The sequence below is a fragment of the Esox lucius genome, chromosome 10 (assembly GCF_011004845.1).
Source record: "Esox lucius isolate fEsoLuc1 chromosome 10, fEsoLuc1.pri, whole genome shotgun sequence".
In the NCBI taxonomy this organism is placed as follows: Eukaryota; Metazoa; Chordata; class Actinopteri; order Esociformes; family Esocidae; genus Esox; species Esox lucius.
Window position 1 is genome coordinate 14,282,978 of NC_047578.1, and position 19,248 is coordinate 14,302,225.

General features: G+C 45.2%; 1 protein-coding gene across 10 annotated transcripts in view; it reads left to right on the plus strand.

The window, feature by feature from the left end:
• Positions 1–376: 376 nt before the first annotated feature.
• ptprua (protein tyrosine phosphatase receptor type Ua) overlaps positions 377–19,248 on the plus strand; it is a 169,718-nt gene continuing 150,846 nt past the window's right edge. For 4 of the 10 annotated variants that reach the window (XM_020050298.3, XM_020050294.3, XM_020050296.3 and 1 more), the window contains exon 1: positions 378–712. In XM_020050298.3, coding sequence (XP_019905857.1) covers positions 634–712 — 79 coding nt within the window. In that variant the 5' untranslated portion in view covers positions 378–633. Of the gene's footprint in view, positions 713–19,248 lie in introns of all 10 variants that reach the window. The other 6 variants (XM_029122724.2, XM_020050295.3, XM_020050293.3 and 3 more) reach the window with 3 other exon arrangements.

The window sequence follows — 19,248 nt, forward strand, 5'->3', positions numbered from 1 at the left end:
GTGAGGGAGAGGTGTTTGGCTCCAAGCTGAAGCAGAGCGTTGGTCGTCTCCTGCTGATCTGTTGTGTTGAGGTGACATCATTGACCATGGACGAGTCTTCCAACCTGCCTATCCTCCACCCACCCCTCACAGGCATCTGAAGCGCCCAGCAACTTCCTCCCACGACACCGACTGCTTCTCAGAAAACACATTTGGACTGCACCGTACCTGCAGGATCTTCTGTTGAGCACTGCCATTTGCCTATTCGCTTGGAAAAGCTTCCATATCAATGAGGTATGACATCTGGATGGTTTTGTTTCAATTTAAAATGCAAATTTTTTAAGATAATATTCCCCACTCGCATATAAGCTGGGCTGTCGCTGTAATATCATACCACCACATGGCGGCGTTGTAGACTTGTGTTTCACCACTCCTGCTTGGTGGCGCAAAGTGAAGGTTTCTTTTTGGAATTCTTTTGCCCCTACGTCAGCTGTAGCTGCTCAAATTGCCAGTGTGGTTCGCGTGGAGTGGGGACTCGCTTCAGCAAGGAAATCAGCCATCAATGGGCTCGAGCGGACAACTTCAGAACAGTCCTGACGGAGTCACTGACTACAAGGATTTCTTCTGAAACGGGAGCTGGACTAAATCGTTAAAATGTACAGGCCTACCAGAGCATTTCTACTGATGCTGGTCGTCGGGATCTACGCGGATACTCTGGACCAAGGGCCAACAGGTAAAAAAGAAACGAGAACGTTTTTTGTTTGTTTTTTGGGAGTCACGCACTGCGAGGCTGAGTACCTGTGAAATGACTGTTGGCTGGGCTGTCCGTGGCATGTGCTGGGCACATGACTGTAGTTTAACATCCAGAAAAAAATAGTTATTTTCGCTTTGTTTCATTTGTTAATGTTGTGAAATATAAATATACGAACTGTTCACATTTCGACAGTCACATTTGGACAGATGCCATAACTTATAATGAAGTGAAATCTTGATTTACCCGTTGGAAATATAACCAGCAGGAAGACCCAATAACAGATATTTGTAGTCTTAGAGTACGCTACGTAGCCGTGAGCTCTATTGAACTGAGCAGTTTTCTGTTCTTCACAGGTGCAGTGTCAAGTGGCACACTTTTGGTACCAGTGGCATGGACTGTGAAAAAGCATAGAAAAGTGATTGAATACATGGCTGTATAGCTTAATTTCTGTTTGGAAGATTTTCGCATCGGTCGATTTCTTTAGTTTAATTAGAATTTGTTAGGATAGAATATGCCAAAGTATTTAAGACACAACATAATGCGTGGTAATGATGAATATTTTAAGATAAATAAATTTAGTTTGAATATTTGTCTGAGGAGCTACATGAAATGAGACTGATTCCGTTTTAATGGTGAAAACTGCTGTTTGATTCATGGAGACGAACTCTATTATTATATTGTCCCACACGCACACACGCCGAACGTGCACACACGCCGAACGTACACACAGACGCTTGTCATTATAACATATAGTGCGAACATTTCTCTGTTCTCTCTGCTGTGTTCGTCGTCTGGAGGGCCTATACACATTTCTTTTTAGGTTTTATTCTGGGCACATGCTATGGCCTAACGCTTTATTCGTCAATTTCACTTTTATGATGCATAATATAATCACGATGTCCCTCCTAATTATATTTTTTCTAGTCTGGTGACATTTTAGCTCATTAGTTTGGCAGGGGATTGGCCATGTCTAGATTCCATTTACATTATACAGTGTTTAAAATGGTATAGACCCTATAGGCTGGTATCTTGATACTAAAATAGTGTATTGGTAACAGCCTGTGGGAGCATTTGCCACGCAACAGTTGTATGGTATAAATACTCTGGCACTGCTGGGGTATCACTTACAGACAGGTTTCTAGAGTGGAACTACATATATTGCTATATGCATTCCCAATCCCTACATGGGAATGATTCCTTTAGTTTATGTTCCAGGCAGGGTGAATGCAGCGACCTTCAAAACAACATCCTGCTTAGTCATACAACCTGACTTGACAATATTGCAAACTGAACGGCATGAGTTATTCTCTGTAGGCTGTTGTTATAGGTGAAGCCGCCTGCTGCAGTGTACTGTTTATCAGACTGTCGCATGGCCCCTCTGTCTGGTAACACTAGCTTACACACAGGTCTATTCCTCCAGGCCTGGCTTGTTGCTTCTCCTATGCTTGTCTAAGGCTGAGCCCAGTTTGCTTCCCCTATAGTTACACTTGATTAGGCAGAGCTTGCTTTTCTTATAGTTGCTTGATGCACACTCCGGGTACCTACCTGATTGAGCAAATTTGCTGGGCTAACTGGTTGCCAGATCACCGCACTATAGCACCTGCGTGTGTGTGTGTGTGTGTGTGTGTGTGGAGTGGGAGTACTAGAGCAGGTAATTTAATCTGGTAGGCCTCTATACATCTGTGTCTCCTGCTCTCAGCTCTGACAGAGCTAGTGTGAATCTCGCCTTGATCGGGGCTGAAGGGTTGAACGGGGAAAGGCATACATCAGAATAGACTCTGATGGTTGAAGGTGGGTGGGAGGCTGCTCCTTCTCCTGATTAGAGAGGGAGCCGGGCTGGACGGCTACACTAAGGATGAGGGACCACAACAACACTGTCTGTGTGCAGTAAGTGCATTGGATCGGTTTGATTTGAATCATACAGAAAATGGTCCAGTACTCTGAAAGCTGTCTTGGGGGCACGGCGCTTGGGAAAGAGGACATTGGAGCATGAACACGCTGGGAAGGGTGATGGACGTTTCTCTGCTTGGCATTTCACATATTATCGCCAGGCTACATCTTTCTCCTCATCTGTTTGTTCCATGGTTTTCTGGGCCACTGATAGGTGAAATAGGACTTCTCTTGCTAAGAAGTGTTTTTTTTAGGTTTTTCTTTTGCTGAACTGTACTCTTCAATCCCCGTGAAGGCTTTAATCTCTCTCTGCTTGGTTAGAGAGGAAAGAGAACTACTTTTTAAATTAGATGGCTTTAATGGAAAGGCAGCTTTTAGACATCTTTAGACATGGACTGCCTTGTTCCCTCACCTCAACGAATGGGTCAGCACACTGTGAGGGAAAACAGGCACATAGAATGACTTACCAAAACTTTACCTTTTTTACACACACACAGACACACAACACACACATTAATTAGTGTTTTATATACAACACCAGTCAAAACTTATTCAAGGGTATTTCTTTGTTTTATTTTTTTCCACATTGTCGAATTTGTATTTATATAGGGACAGTGCACATTAAGACATCAACACAATGGGTCGTTGTCCCATTGTGTTGAAAACAAATGAGTCCAACTAAGACCAAAGCAGATGGGATGGCATATCACATGAATTCTAAATTAAACAGACTGTTTACCAGCAAAGTACCTCCACACCATCACACCTCCTCCTCCATGGTTCATGGGGAACCACACATGTGAAGATAATCTGTTCACCCACTCTGTGTTTGGAACCAAAAAACTCAAATTTTGACTCATCAGACCAAAGAACAGTTTTCCACTGGTTTAATATACATTTGTGTTTATTGGCCCAAGCATGTCTGTCCTTATTATTGGTCTCCTTCACTAGTGGTTTCTTTGCAGCATTTTGACCATAAAGGCCATTCATGCAGTCTGCTCTGAACAGTTGATGTTGAGATGTGTCTGTTCTTTGAACTCTGTGAAGCACTTATCTGGGCTGCAATATCAGGTGCAGTTAATTGTTGATTTCTGAGGCTGATAAATGCATTTCTTCACTTTAACAACGGTAACTCTGTCTGTCCTCATGAGAGCCAGTGTCATCAAAGAGCTTGATGGTTTTTGCGGCTGCACTTGAAGATACTTTCAGAGTTCTTGAAGTGTTCTGGATTTACTGACCTTCATGTGTTAAAGTAATTTATAGACTTGTTTGTGTTTCTCTTTGCATATTAGAACTTGTCTTGCCATAATATAGCTTGCTACAGAACAGACATGATGGTCCACTGTATACACACTGTAGCTTGTGACCCTCTGTATACCAACCTTAATGCATTATAAGGAACAAACCTCCACAAGTTAACTTTTAACAAGGCATGTCTGTTAATTGAAATGCATTCCAGGTGAGGCTGGTTGAGAGAATACCCCATGAAGCTGGTTGAGAGAATGCAAAGCTGTCATCAAGGCTACTTTGGGTTGCCACTTTGACTTTGAATCTAAAATATCAAAAGGATTTTGATTTGTTTAACTTTCCTTTTCTCTTTTTTAACTACATGTTATTTTATAGTTTTGATGTCTTTACAATTATTCTACAGTGTAGGAAATAGTAAAAATAAAGAAATACTCCTGAATGAGTAGGTTTGTCCAAACTTTTGTGTGGTACTGTATATTTAAAATATTTGTTTACCAAAAATGTAATTTATACCTTTTTAATAAAAGTATTTCTCCCATTAATAAATGTAGTGCAATGTAACAGTAATAGATTGTCAAACCTGATTAGCTACCATTATTAGCGTCCAGGTCATTTCATTTGAATGTGTTTTGGACATATTTACTTTCGTAATCAAGAACTTCATGCTGACCTGTGGAAATTGCTGGTCTAATACCACTTTGCTGTAAAAGAGTTATGTTTTATGGTTTCATCCTTTGTTCCAAAAAATGTAATTAGGTTATTGAACATGAAACGTTATACCACCTTACTATTGTAACACCAAATTACAAATTGTGACATTCCAAAACCAGTTGCTTTCAAACTTGGAATTTTGTGGCTTTCTGAAGTATGATAGTGATAATACTTAAAGGTGATGTAAAAATTAAACAACATATTGCACATCCAGCCCAAGATTTATGGTTTTGAAAAATATGTTGTTAATCACAACAGTCTCAGATTGCATTTTAATTAAAAACAAGGTAACGTATCATAGCTGAAAAGAAAATGTTGCACTTAATGAAATGTTATTCAAGATAGCACTGTTATTCTACTAACTTTATATCAGCACTCTTAATTATTTGGCTTCTTATGGAAATGTCTTTTGACCTTCATCTTTATATGTAATCTTAACATTAAATATGCAATTTACAGATATAACAACCTAATTAGTTTTTTTGTCATTCAATGCACCATTGATGGAAAAGGTCACGTTATAAACATATTAGAACAAACAGAACATTTTCTGCAGTACCTAAGGATTCTTCAAAATCTTTTTTCTGATGCAATATCCTTTCATATGACTATTGCAATGCATTATGGTCAGAAAGCACCTCTGGATGTCATTTATGCTGGATTACATGAAATAAAACCCTAATATTTGGAGAAATGTTTTTCAAGCATGAAAAGGCAATAACGTTTAGAAATACTCGCAATGTTTTCATATAGCAAGACAAACTCCCACACACTTATGCCCAAAGCATTGATTCACTTTTCTTCCACATTTTCAAAACTGTGGGTCAGATCTTTCAGGTTTTTCTATCGTTGTGGGGAATGTACGTATGTATAACCATGAATGACACACACACATGCGCACGCTCACAGTTTAATTGCCACAACTATGTGCACCTCAGGTAGTTATGTAGTTATTAGGTTTTTAATTCAGACTTCAGCCCAACAATGTATTTTTCTGCAGTGCCTCTGCTGTTGCTTTTTTCCACATGAATTTTAAGTTGAGTGAAATTTGCATTTAATCAGCAGAGTTGGGGACCTTCATGGTGACCTGTGAAAACGTCCATCCGTGCTACTGGGGAGAGGCGTCGGTCTGGCAAAGCTCTGCTCCTTTTTCTATATGACTTCTGGGAGTCCAAAATATATTTTCTTTCTCTCTTTATCTGAAAGTGATTTTTCGCTCGTCGTTCTGGGTCAGGGCTTGGTCGGGTTTGGAGGCGAGGGAGAAGTGATGTTGTAGTAAAGCTGTGATTTTACTGACAGACGTTATTGTCCCAGCCAGCTAGTTAAATCCCACAGTTCTCCGTGTTCCTTATAAGCAGCTCAGTCAGTCAGTGGATGGCACAGAGAGCACGTTTTCACATGATTTTATCGGTTCTGTGTGAATACCTGAATAGGACTTCCTGACAGTGACTGGCGGGGATGTTGCAGTGAGTGGTGTGTGTACATGATACTATATTGTGCGTGTATGGGGTTCACAGCATGGGGCAGACCTGCTAGATGTGTTGTCTCACTGTGTCCCCCTGGGGCCACTGAACGTAAAAACAAATTGAGGCAAATTACTGTAAATTGCACTGGATACAAGCCTGTACTAAATGCATTATAATTATAATTAATATTAAAGTCTCATTATCATAATAATCTTTAAGAGGCGGAGCTTCCAGCAGGCAGCCAGTCAGAGACAGGGAGGCCTCTCGTTGCTGGAGGTGGTCGTCAGACCTGTCGTCTTAACGCCACGCCGCCTCGCCTCGGCTCCGACGCTGATCTCCCAGGACCGCTCCCCACCACCATGTCGCAGCAGCGCTGCGCCCGACCTACCGTTGCCGTGACGCCCATCACCGCCGCGCTCCCTGAACGGAGCTGACAGCGTTCCCTGATCGTTTGACGCCCCCGACCTGCGTGAGCCCATGGGAAAAAGGAAGTGGGAGGTCTTCTCCTCTCAGCCCTGCTCATCTGTCACTTCACTTCTCCAGGTGGTTGCTTGCTAACCAATAATAGGTTGCAGAGTCCCTGAACACTGCCAAGCCACGGTGTTAGACAGATGGCCATGTGTCAACAGGCCCAACACTACACAACACTACCTGTCAGATTCCTTAATGCGTCTGGACGTTCCGGATTAGAAGAGCTTACTTGATATAAAAAGGGAAAGACTGTAACAAAGGCCGGTAACATTTACACAGGCAACCCAATTTGTCCGTTTTTTTTCACTAATTGTTCTTTTGACCAATCACGTGAGCACTTTTGCCAACAATTACACTTAATGCAGTTGTCATCTTGATTGCCATTGTCTTATTAGTGTATTTGAAAGCTGTCATCAGACAATAAAACAGGCTGGAAGGGCACAGTGGAAGTTGTTAGAGTGGATTTTTGTTTTTAGATACATTTTTGAATATTTTGGGAGAGGGCAGGGTCAATTTAAAGGATTCTGCAGGATTTGGGGTAGAGCAGCTAATAAATCCAGTGTGTCTGTGACCAATCAGCTGCTCATAAAGCGGTTGGTTATCCCTGTCTTTGAAAAGTTGGCGCCTGTGACCGATACGCAGGGCAGGCACTTGAAATGTGTTGAGTCCCAAAGGATTGGCTTTGCTTCAGCTGTTTCAGTGGCAACAGAGAAACTGAACTGGAACTCTGAATAGCTACATCAAATTGCCCATGCTGATGAACTACAGGAAAATGTAGAGATATTTCAGTAGTACTTAATGTCGGGGCGATCTATCTCTTCCTTGCTTGCTGGGTGTGCTGTTCTCGTTCTTTCTCTCTCTTTGTATCTCTCCCCCAATCTCTCTCTTCTTGTGTTTGTTCTGTGTTCGCGGTACAAACTGTCAAATGAGTTAAAATCTAATGTGAGCAGTGCTTCAGTAGCAACCAATTAAGCACCTGACTCCATTGAGAATGACTGTACTGTTGTGTGTGTGTGTGTGTGTGTGTGTGTGTGTGTATATATATATCTCAGGGTTGTGTCCTGTGGCCCAAGTTGCACCCTATTCTCTGTTTAGTGGGCTAATTTTAACCCAAGAGGCCAATGGGATTTTAGTGATAGGGTGCCATTTGGAAGCCATGCTACATTCTGTCTCTTTAATCAAGAGCATGGCAAGTGTCACATTAACCAACAAACACATTCATAAGAACTAATTGAAATTCCACATCTGTCCAAATCATTCATATTCTTTATGGGTTTTGTTAAGGATCATTTGCTCAGACTGATGAAGAAGGATATGAATAAATGGAGTGCTTTGTTGAATAGTGCAAGAGTAATATTGTCTGGGTGGATGTGGTGGTGCAGGCTGATCGTACTGGGATGCTTGTGGGGAGGAGTTAAAGTGTCTGGGTGGATGTGGTGGTGCAGGCTGATCGCACTGGGATGCTTGTGGGGAGGAGTTAAAGTGTCTGGGTGGATGTGGTGGTGCAGGCTGATCGTACTGGGATGCTTGTGGGGAGGAGTTAAAGTGTCTGGGTGGATGTGGTGGTGCAGGCTGATCGTACTGGGATGCTTGTGGGGAGGAGTTAAAGTGTCTGGGTGGATGTGGTGGTGCAGGCTGATCGCACTGGGATGCTTGTGGGGAGGAGTTAAAGTGTCTGGGTGGATGTGGTGGCGTAGGGTAGTTGTGGTATGTCGAAGAGAGGAGTTGTTTTTTTGGGTTATTGTTTTCCTACTGTAACCACACAGATCACATTAAGATCCTACAGCTGTAGCTTTTCTGTGGTGTGACCACTAAACCTTTAATGTCAAGTGGAAGAGTCACCTGCTTAGATTACCTCCATCAGATGGCTCTGCTATGGCCACAGGCCGCTAAATGTTTATGAATATTTATTTTGTATGGTATATTTCAGCCTCTCCAATGAAGGTTCTGTAGCCATCAAACAGCTACTGTGTCTTGACCTCCCTGGACCTACCTGGTTGACAGTTGATGCTGTCCTTGACAGCCATAGAGAACAACAGGGAAAAAAAAAGACTGCTGGGTTGGTCTATTTTCTGCTGGCTGCAGCTGTAACCATGGCAACGGGATCAGCAATGAAGGCCTGAGGTCAAAGTTTACCGGTATTATGCATTCTGGCAGCTCTGTCAGTGTCAATGACTGTCTTTTAGATAGAGATGACAGTTGGTCTAAAGGAAAAAACCTTCCTTGTGAGTCTCTACTTTCCAAGTATTTCCCATATCTGTGGGGTAAATAATTCCAAGAGGGCCACAAAAAGTTGTTTCTTCATTTTACTCTTCAGTACGATGCCTCCCCATCCTACCCCACACCCCAACCCCACTATATTGAGTGGAATCCCTGCCTGCTGAAATGAATGTAGTAGGTCCACGGTTTAGGACATATGAACTTGTGTTGAGAGATGTACAACTGACTTTATCCTGCACTCTTAATGATAGCGTGACCTTAAAAAGGCGTATTCTACGATAAGGAACGAGACCTGTGGGAGGGTTGGCTCCCCTCGCTGCTGTAGCAGATATTAAAGTTTACAAAGTACTCATCTAGAGTTAGCAAACCTCTGGGCCTCGGAGGATCCCTGTGCAATGTAGAGAGATATTAAGAGTTTGGAGGGGGAAACTTGATGTTCTGGGAGCCTGCCAGCGTGATCTGGTGTTCCTAACCCTTATGTGGCAGACCCTTTTGATTTTTTTTTTTTACATTTAGATTTCAGTAATTTAACAGACCGGCGTTCTCAACGCTACATCTTCACCAAAGCTCTTTTTTATGTCCCATGCGGCCTTTGCTGTCACCAGTACTGGAGGGTGGCTCCTGCTCCATCTGGTCAAAGCTCTTCAGTTTGTGGCGGAGCTGTGGTCCTGTGGTAAGACTCCTGGCCCCGTGCGCATATGTAGCTCCCTGCTGGAAACCAGTGTTCAATACCGTCTCTACTCTTTGCCACCATGTCTCCTCTTCATCTGTCTCCATCTGTTTTTCACTATCTATAAAAGCCTGGGAAAAAAAACAGCACTTATGTGTAATCAAAGTTACCATCCACTCTTCTTAAAAAATATATGTATTTTGAAAATACTTTTTGAAGAAAAATGTGTTTGAATAAAAGAAAAATCGGTTTTCTCTTGACTCCCCGCGGGGCTGGAGTGAAAATGGGTAAAATCTGTAACTTGGTCTAGACGAGAGTTTCTGCTGAATTAAATACACACGTAATGTAAATAACTGTGTGTTTGTTTTAATTCCTGCAAACTTTGTTCCTGGCGTTAGTTCTTTAAAGTCAGGAGAGCGTGACCGCTACTAACCTTTCAAAGCTCCTCCAACAGTAGAGAGCGACTCCTCAGAAGTGGAGTAAAGGAAGAACACACACACGGCTCACAAGGGCACCACAGATGGTGTGAAGGAGAGGTCTGACCCCCTGTGTTCCTCAGAATGGACTTCTCTGCAGCTAGCAGTGTCTTTGTGTGTGTGTGTGTGTGTGTGTGTGCGCACGTTTGCGTGCACTCAGTATGGACAGCTCTGCGGCAGCTCTGCGGCTCTGAAACATCAACACTTGTCTGTCTGCTTATCGCCACAGGGTGGCTGCTCTTCCTCCCTCCCTCCCTCCCTCTCCTGTCTCGCTGGCTCCTTGTGTCCAGTGTTCATTGCAGAGGTAGATAGGACGCACCTTGGCAGTGAGCCGGAGGATATTGAGGCCACTATGTTTGTCACAACAGCTTGCCTTGACTCTTCTCTGTATGTTTTGTCTGTCTGGCAGGGCCGGTTCTAGGCGCTAGCGACATAGGCGGTAACTTAGGGTCCCAACCACTAGGGACTGCTAGGGGAGGGGGCACCCAAATTGTTTTTTGCTTAGGGCCCCCTAAAGGCTGGAGTCGGCCCTGCTGTCTGTGTGTCTGTTCTGTTTGTCTCTACTGTCCAGTAGGTGGTGCAGCCCCCCCCCCCCCCCCCCGCCCAGTAGCTGGAATAGTACTTTATATGGCCGAGATGTGATGAGAGACAGAGAGAGACAGGGGAGCGAAAGGGGGAGAGACGCCTGGAGTGCGGAGGACGGGAAGGGGAGGAGTAAGGGCTATTGATTACCTCTCCCTATTCTCTCCAGATCTCTGATAGTGGTGTGGTAGGGGATACTGGTGTCTCCTGTCTATACTCAAACACTAATCCTACCGGCCCACGCCCTGTCTGGAACACAGATGGTGTTTTCATGATGGTACCAGGAGAGACATATAGACAGGGTTAGAATGTCTGGAGACGCACGCACGCACGCACGCACACACACACACACACAAACACATACACATAGCTTCCAGGCACATGGATAAGGCCATTGTCTCTTGGCATCTAGACAATGACAGGTTTATTGTGTCTAGTATGATTGTGTGGCATAGTGCTGCGCGGGCCTCTTTGTTGTTTGTCAAGGAAACTTACCAGAGAATTCGCTCTCTGTACATTGTCCTAGAAAACTGATGAGCGTGCCAGAACATAGCGTGTGCGTGCGTGCGTGTGTGCGCGTGCTTGTGGGTGTTTGTTTGGGCTAATTCTATAAGATACCGACTCCCTCACCAGTTTCTTGTTTGTTTTCTGTCTATTTTAGAAGAACATACTCCTTGCCAATGTTAATATATTAAGCATGTGAAGCTGAAAATTCCTTTTTCTTCCAGCTGAACACATCAGCGGTTCTGGTGGCTGTAGGCAAGCCCTCTAGTCAGCAGCGGGTCCCTGGCTTGCTCAGTTCACGAGTGAAAATGAAAGATGGATGTGGAGGAGCGGAAGCGGAGGAGTGCCCTAACCAGGCTTTGCAGTGATGCACTCTTTCCCCGATTCTACACAGCTATTTATATTGTATAGTCAAACATAGTTGAGATTCTAATAATATGTCAACAGGGTTTTAAGTGAACGGGTTCTTGGTTCTGCAGTCTGGTGGCAATGGGAGACAGGGGGGAAAGGGGTGAGCCGACGCAGCAGGAGCAGGGGTTACATTTGGTTAGGGCAGGAAGACCTCGCAACATGCTGAAGTACACACGCAAGGGCCAGAAAACTCTGGGTACTAACACCAGTGTGTAACCTTACTGCGACAATATTTGCGAAGTGGAACATGAAAACGGCACTTTGTCTGTATTTCCGCACTGTGTTGTGGCTCAACATGAACACCATTGCCAGGCTGATGACGGACAGACGCCGCGGTGAGACCGCGTGAACCGGTGGCCCTAATGATAGCCTAGGTAACCAATGTCATTAGGCTTTTTTCCGTTTTGGGTTTCACAGCGGTGTGCTGTCGGGTTCCTGGAATTATTGGAGTGGGGAAACGTGCGGCTGGTATCCAACGAGGGCCTCACGAAGTGATTGGCATGCAGATGCAAGCGTCACGACCGCTTGGGTTCTCGTAGGAGAAGTTAGAAAAAATCTTTAGGCCACAAGGCCAACCGAAATAATGAGCAGGGATGCTAAATGATTGGCGATCGTGTAAACCGCCTCATTCCATCCTACTTGAAACATTGAGAAGGAAAGCTTTTTGCACATGCTCATAGGCAATGCGTAACCTCTATTCAGTTCCTTCATCTTTGGGCAAGTCGGTTCCACTGGAGCGTTTAGTTGCACTAGCCTATTTCGTTTTTGCCCTAGGTTCTATCGATACATTTATTTGTCAAAAGGCAAGATTTGTACAGGCAGCCCAATTCTGATCCAACAAGTGTGACCAATCACATCAGCTCTCTTGCCCAAGATCTGAATTAGGGGTAAATGTAGCCAGAGAAGCCATTTAGGTAACATTAGTGTGATTTAAAATTAATTCAGCTAACATACACTCACCTAAAGGATTATTAGGAACACCTGTTGAATTTCTCATTAATGCAATCAGCCAATCACATGGCAGATGCGTCAATGCATTTAGGGGTGTGGTCCAGGTCAAGACAATCTGCTGAACTCCAAACTGAATGTCAGAATGGGAAAGAAAGGTGACTTAAGCAATTTTGAGCATGGCATGGTTGTTGGTGCCAGACGGGCTGGTCTGAGTATTTCCCAATCTGCTCAGTTACTGGGATTTTCACGCACAACCATTTCTAGGGTTTACAAAGAATGGTGTGAAAAGGGAAAAACATCCAGTATGCGGCAGTCTTGTGGGCGAAAATGCCTTGTTGATGCTAGAGGTCAGAGGAGAATGGGCCGACTGATTCAAGCTGATAGAAGAGCAACTTTGACTGAAATAACCACTCGTTACAACCGAGGTATGCAGCAAAGCATTTGTGAAGCCACAACATGACCACCATGTACCCATCCTCTGATGGCTACTTCCAGCAGGATAATGCACCATGTCACAAAGCTCGAATAATTTCAAATTTGTTTCTTGAACATGACAATGAGTTCACTGTACTGAAATGGCCCCCACAGTTACCAGATCTCAACCCAATAGAGCATCTTTGGGATGTGGTGGAACGGGAGCTTCGTGCCCTGGATGTGCATCCCATAAATCTCCATCAACTGCAAGATGCTATCCTATCAATATGGGCCAACATTTCTAAAGAATGCTTTCAGCACCTTGTTGAATCAATGCCACGTAGAATTAAGGCAGTTCTGAAGGCGAAAGGAGGTCAAACACAGTATTAGTATGGTGTTCCTAATAATCCTTTAGGTGAGTGTATAAAATGCAACAATAAAATGCAAGTGTTTCCCTATGCAGTAGTTTTCTATAATATGTCAATATCCTAGAAGAAACACCTCTATGCCAATACATTAGGCAAAGACAGATGCCCCCCCCCCAGACATGAATGTGGAGCTACCCCAAATCCCAAATCAACCACTGATTATGACAGTCTGACATAGTTATGACTGGTTCTCTTCAGGGACACAGAAATAAACAGCTCTGTTGCGTATACAGCCACGCCCACTGGGTTTTTGCAACTCCGGTCCCAGGGAGCCGAAACACTTCTGGTTTTCATCCTGGTGAGTGCTGTTAACTAGCAGCTGCGTGCGTGCGTGCTTGCGTGCGTGCGTGTTCCCAATTCCAGACAGAGCAGACGTTCGTAATGTTGTGACGTGACTGAGGAAACTAGGTTATGTATTGTTCTCATGTCCGGGTTCTTCATCCACCAACCTCCACTGGTTAACCGCTCGCACCCCCTCTGTGTGCTCTTAATTAAACCTGTCAATCACACCGAGACAGAGAACGTGAGGCCAGAGTCCAACTCTATTGTTTAGACAGGACAATGAGAAGCAGAGTGGGGGGGGGGGGTTATTCAGGGCTGGTTTAGGTATGTCGCCTAAGATTAATTGGAAGTGCAGATTAGGCTTACTGTCAGGAATGACATGGTTCCCCACTCATCAGCGGGCCATGGGAAGAGGGGTTGAGTAACAAGCTTCTTAACCCTGACAGACATCTCACCACTGCCTCTGTAACCACGCACGCCTGTCTCTGACATCACTCCACGGCGCAGTCCATGTGATGCTTGACGCTGTCTAATTGAGAATCAGCCGGGGGGGGGGATTAAAAATGGCGAGCAGAGCAATCAACAGGGGATCAGAGGGAGCGAGGGGGACATGGGAGAGGAGAGGGAAGAGAGAGAATGGAGCAAAGAGCACGTCATGAGTGCAGGTGCTCACTTTCAATGGTCTAAATGAAATCCCCTTTGCCCGCTCCGTTGATTCAGATGTGACGGACATTGTATGTCATTCAAGTGAACACCTGACCGAAGACAGGTTAACTACGGCCAAAAAATGGAACTGAGTTGCCACTAATGTCTTGGTTTGTCGTTCAAATGGAAATCAACCATCACAGCAAACGCAGTCATCCTGGTGCATTGTGGGCAATTTCAGCTTCACAAGTGTACAGCGACGTAAACTGGGAGTAAATGCGGGTGCTGAGGGCATGGCAACACCAACTTCAGTTGTCTTCCCCAATAAACCGAATAGATTCTCTTATGGGTATTCCCCGAGTGAATTTTCGTCCACTTTGACAATTAGAATTCAACCAGGTTGTTTTTCTATATTTCTCCCTCATTCCCCCATCCCTCCAACAAACCATCTCTCTACTCTTATCTTGGCCCGGGGCTTTTTAGGCTTTAGAGTAAATCCTTGCCTCCGCTCTGTTGTCTAATTTACTTGATGCGTTTGTCTTAATTGGGCCAGAGGTACGTTTGGTTCCTGTCCCCCCTCAGGGCTGCTTACCACAGCACCTCAATAAAAAAAAAAAAGACAGCCTGAAACACACGTTCCCCTGCAACCGGATGGGAGAATACACACTACGATGGAAATGGATAATGCTGCAGCTAAATGCACACACGGAAGCGCATCCGCTTAGTCAGACTTAGACACGGAGATTCGGATGCGATCATCCGTCCGCACATTAAAACGTATACACACACACACATACGCACACACCAATCCACTATTTTCAGGCTTCATTAAGCAGTGAAATTGAATGTATAGCCATCTTGTGAATAAATGCAGCCCCCGGCACCCGTCTGTCTGTAGTCTGCAGATCGGAGCCCCTGGTGAAAGCTGAGGAACGGCCATGGTCCTAGCCTAGGGTGCTGTGTACCTTCTGAAGCTGTGCCGGTGTGCTGTGAGGCTGACTTGGTCCAATAAGGTGCCGTAAAAGGTGAGGCCCACCAATGACCGAGCTCTGTGTGGTGCCTCAGTGATCGCTTGGTGGTAACATTGCCTGACGACCCAAATTGTCCTCTTCGCTGGCGTTCACTGCGTACTTCAGTCGTTCGAGTGACCTCCAAACACGGGGTGGGTGTCCTCCACGGTCTCCAACCAATAAGGCGAATCAGTTTCCTGAGACCAGTTAGAACCAGTTAGGTTTTAGATGGTCTTCGAGGTACTCTGAACCAGACTTCTTTGGAGAAGAAACTAACGTTGGTTGGCGCGGCGTCGCGGTTAGCCGCATGAAGGAGTTTGGGAAGCCAGGCAAACGCTGTGCCGCTGTGACGCTGACAGGGCCATCACACACTTCAGCACTTCTAGACTCCCACGGTGTGGTGGAACCCTGAGTCAGGAGTGACCTTCCGCTCCTGTCGGGCTGGCAGCAGACACTGAGGGCTCTGGGGTTCAGAGAGAGGCTGGTGTTCTGGCAAAGGTACATGGGTAATGGGATGGAACTGCTGAGGGGCCGGGGCTCTCCCAGTTTTCAATAACCTTCAGCTGACTCTGGAGAACAGAGAGGCTCTGACGAGGGATGGCTGGAAGGATAAGGGACCAGTCTCTGATGGCGCTGCATCAGACACATAGAGGGCTTAGGGAGAACTGATGGAGCGCAGTTGAAAGGAGGGTGGAAGCAGGCAAGGTTGACACCAAAGGAACTTTGAAATGTGTGTGTGTGTGTGTGTGTGTGTGTATTGACCTAGCCGGAGGAATGAATAACATTGAGGGTGTAATTGGTCAACAGTGTAACGGAGAGGGACTTACTGTGTATGTGAGTGTGTGTGCCCATGCGAATGTATTAGAGTAGAGCTTTATTCCGTTCATTCTAGGACTGGTTTTAAGCTTGGCTAGGTTGAAGATATAAAATACAGAGTTCACTCTCTTCCGTGTGCACAAGAAATCTGTACAGGTTCTAATGAATAGGTGCGAAAGCATCCTTGACAGCCTACAATGACAGCCGGCTGTAATGAGGTTGACGTGTCAAATATGCTTGTGAGGAAAATGCTATTCTGAGCAATCGCCTTCAACCCTTCAATGCCACGAAAAACAAAATCGCTGGCATGTGAAATTTCTGTAGCGGGGAGGGGTTAGCTGCTTTAGGGAGGGAGGGGGCACAAGCCTTTCCGGGACGATTAGGCAGCTGAAGCTATCCTTGGTGAAGGCAGATAGGATTGTGTGTGTGTGTGTGTGTGTGTGGAGAGGTTCCACCCGTTAGGTGGGCTAGTGGGTTCATGCCATTGGATTGGCGTAGACGGGTTTTGTTCTGGGCTTGGTTTCGGGGGTGTGGGTCCATTCAGAGGCGAGGCCGCCGGCTCCAGGATTTATTCCGGCCCAGTGAGCTAGCATTAGCAGCGACAGGAGCTCCGTGGATGTATTTATATTTGGGGTTATGGGGTGGCTAGGACTGGGTCTGAGGCTCTGCTGGAGGATTTAAACTGCATTGGGGGCGAGGGAGCGTCTGGCTCAGACTGAGAGACGAGTGCAGGGAAGCAAAACCTTATACTCTCATTATCAGAGTCAACTGGACGGAGGGAGAGAAGAGGAAGGGGCTGGGTGTTAAAAGAGAGCGGAAAAGTTTGCGTGAAAGTGACTTGAGAAAAGGACTGTGAAAAAGAGGAAGACACGGAAGAGCAGTGGATTATAGAAATGAGAAAGTATTGATGGGACGGAGGAAGGAAGGGAGATGACAGGATGAGGGGTCGGTGACAGTATCAGAACAGAGAGGCTGTTGTCTTCTATTCACAGGAGAGCCTCTGTCTCCAGCTGCAGTCTTCCAAGTTCCAGTCCCTTCTGAGTCGCAGGGCCGCCCCCCAGGGGGGGATGGAGAGAAGAGGAAGCTAATGAAAACCCCTCTGTTCCCAGCCACGGCTAGCGTACCTGTCTCTTCACTCCACTTTTCCTGGGAGTGTGGGGCAGGGGTTCCCAAACATATTTGGCCCCATGACCTAATTTTTGTATTACGTTTGTTACACATCACTATTTTTAATGATGTCCCCGCCATTTTGATTTACTGCCTGGTCCTGTCCACCCTGTCCTAGGGAGTTGTCACAAAAGATAAACATGTTCCTGAGAGCAGGGTGTCCGCCGGTCTTTTAAAAGTCTTACATTTATTTATCTAACTAAAAGGCCTTGGAAAGTCTTTAATTGTCTTATTTTGTCTTTTTATATTTCTTAAAGTTTTACGCAGAAAATAGTGTGGTTTATGAATGCGTTTTAGCTCTGGTCGCACGCAGTGAGGGACCACGATTTCAGTCAGAATGTTAGGTGTCAGCAAGTTCAGAAGTTGTTTGATAACCTCAACTTTGCTTCAATTCTGTTGAAGGGAAAGAAAATGAAGCCCATTGTGTTTTTTGTGAGAAGTCTTTCAAACTTGGCGCTATGGGAATCAAACCGGTGGAATTCCACATGAAGTGTGAGAAGCACAAAAACAAAACAAATGCTGTGAAAGGCCTCCAACAAACGCCCGGCATTTCTCAGTTTTGTTTGGGCGAATACTAACGTTATTGTTAGCAGTAGGCTTACTGCTCTAGCATCAGTGGGTACTTCAGTCGAACTGGTGTCCTTATGTCATTTTTGCGGGGGGTGTTGTTGTGTAATGTATCTTAAATTGAATTCATAGTTGCATTAAAAAAAGTATTTCAAGAAGTCTTAAATGTTACTTGTTGAAACCTGCCTGTGTGAGCCTGGTTGGGTCCTTCCATTGGTGTGCCGTGGAAACCAACCAGTAGACTTTTTAATTTGGCGCCAGCTTTATTTCCAGTGAGAAGAAACAGTATCTATTTTTGTAGCTGGATGTGTGAGCATGTCAAGTTGTGAAGACCCTCCATGAGCTGTCAGTACAGTGAGAGCCGCCAGTTCTGTTGCCGTCTGTGGGAGTGTGTAGTTCTCTCCTGGCCTTTTGCCCGCTTCTGTCTGAGGTCCCCTGTGTGTGAGAGAGTGACGGGGTGAGGGAATGAGTGAGTGAGTGGGTGAGGGAATGAGGGTGTGAGGCGGAGGGTGGAATGTGAGGTGAGGTGGGGGAGTCTGGAATGTGCTCCGCAAGACTTCTGGGATACCTGTAGTCAAGTCATGTCCAGTATGCTGCTTGCCTTTCAGAGAGTTAGTCTTCCAGAAAGCTGATACTCGGTGTGTGCGTGTGTAACTTGGCTGGTCCAGGACCTGTCTTATCTCTGTATTAGGGTTAGTGATGATGAATGAGGGGGGGATCATGGATGTTCCGCCGGAGTTATAGTTTTTCCTTAGCCTGCATGTAACGTGACCTTGCAGTGAACCGGCAGACAAATACCTCCGCTTTTCATCTCTGTGATTGATGTTCCCTGGGCTTGCTCTCTCACCTCTGCGGCTGCGTCTTAAAAGTCACACTGTTCCCTATTTTGTGGACTTTTGAGCGGAACCATAAGACTCTGGTCAGATGTATAGGGCACCAGGGGGAAGCAGGCTGTGGGCTGGAGAGAGTTAGTGTTTAAGGGGAGCAACTGTCCATGAAACCAGCTTGGACCGGGGGGCAAACGCATCTGTCATATACTTTAATTATGGTTGGAAGGAAGGTATGCGCCATGTATCTTAGGATTCTGTCCTTTAGGCACCTTCATTGTTTACGTTATGCGGGTCAAACTAAATCAACAGGGGGTCAAGTATGAAATTATGTATTTGACATCGATATTTGATTCGATCTTTTCTTATTTTTCTGTTCTTTTTAAATAACACATGCCGCTCCTGAGACGTTTTAATGTCAGTCTGACCTGTGCTATATTACTTAGTGTTTAATTGTATGGATTTAAAACCCAGAGCATCTCAGCCACTGTACTCTGGTTTGTATCCCAAACGGCACTCTTCTTCCTAAATACTGCACTCCTTTTGGTCAGACCTCCGTGGGTCCTGGTAAAATGTAGTGCACTATATATAGAACAGAGTGCAATATGGGACGCAATCTTTTCTGTGTTTGTTTCTGGTGTAAAACAGACTGTGTTGTGTCCGTTCCTTCCTAATGTTACTGGAGCAACGAAGAGTTTCTCGTCTCTACATTCTCTGGGCTTTGCTCCTTCTCCCCCGATTTAAGAAATCGTGTTATCA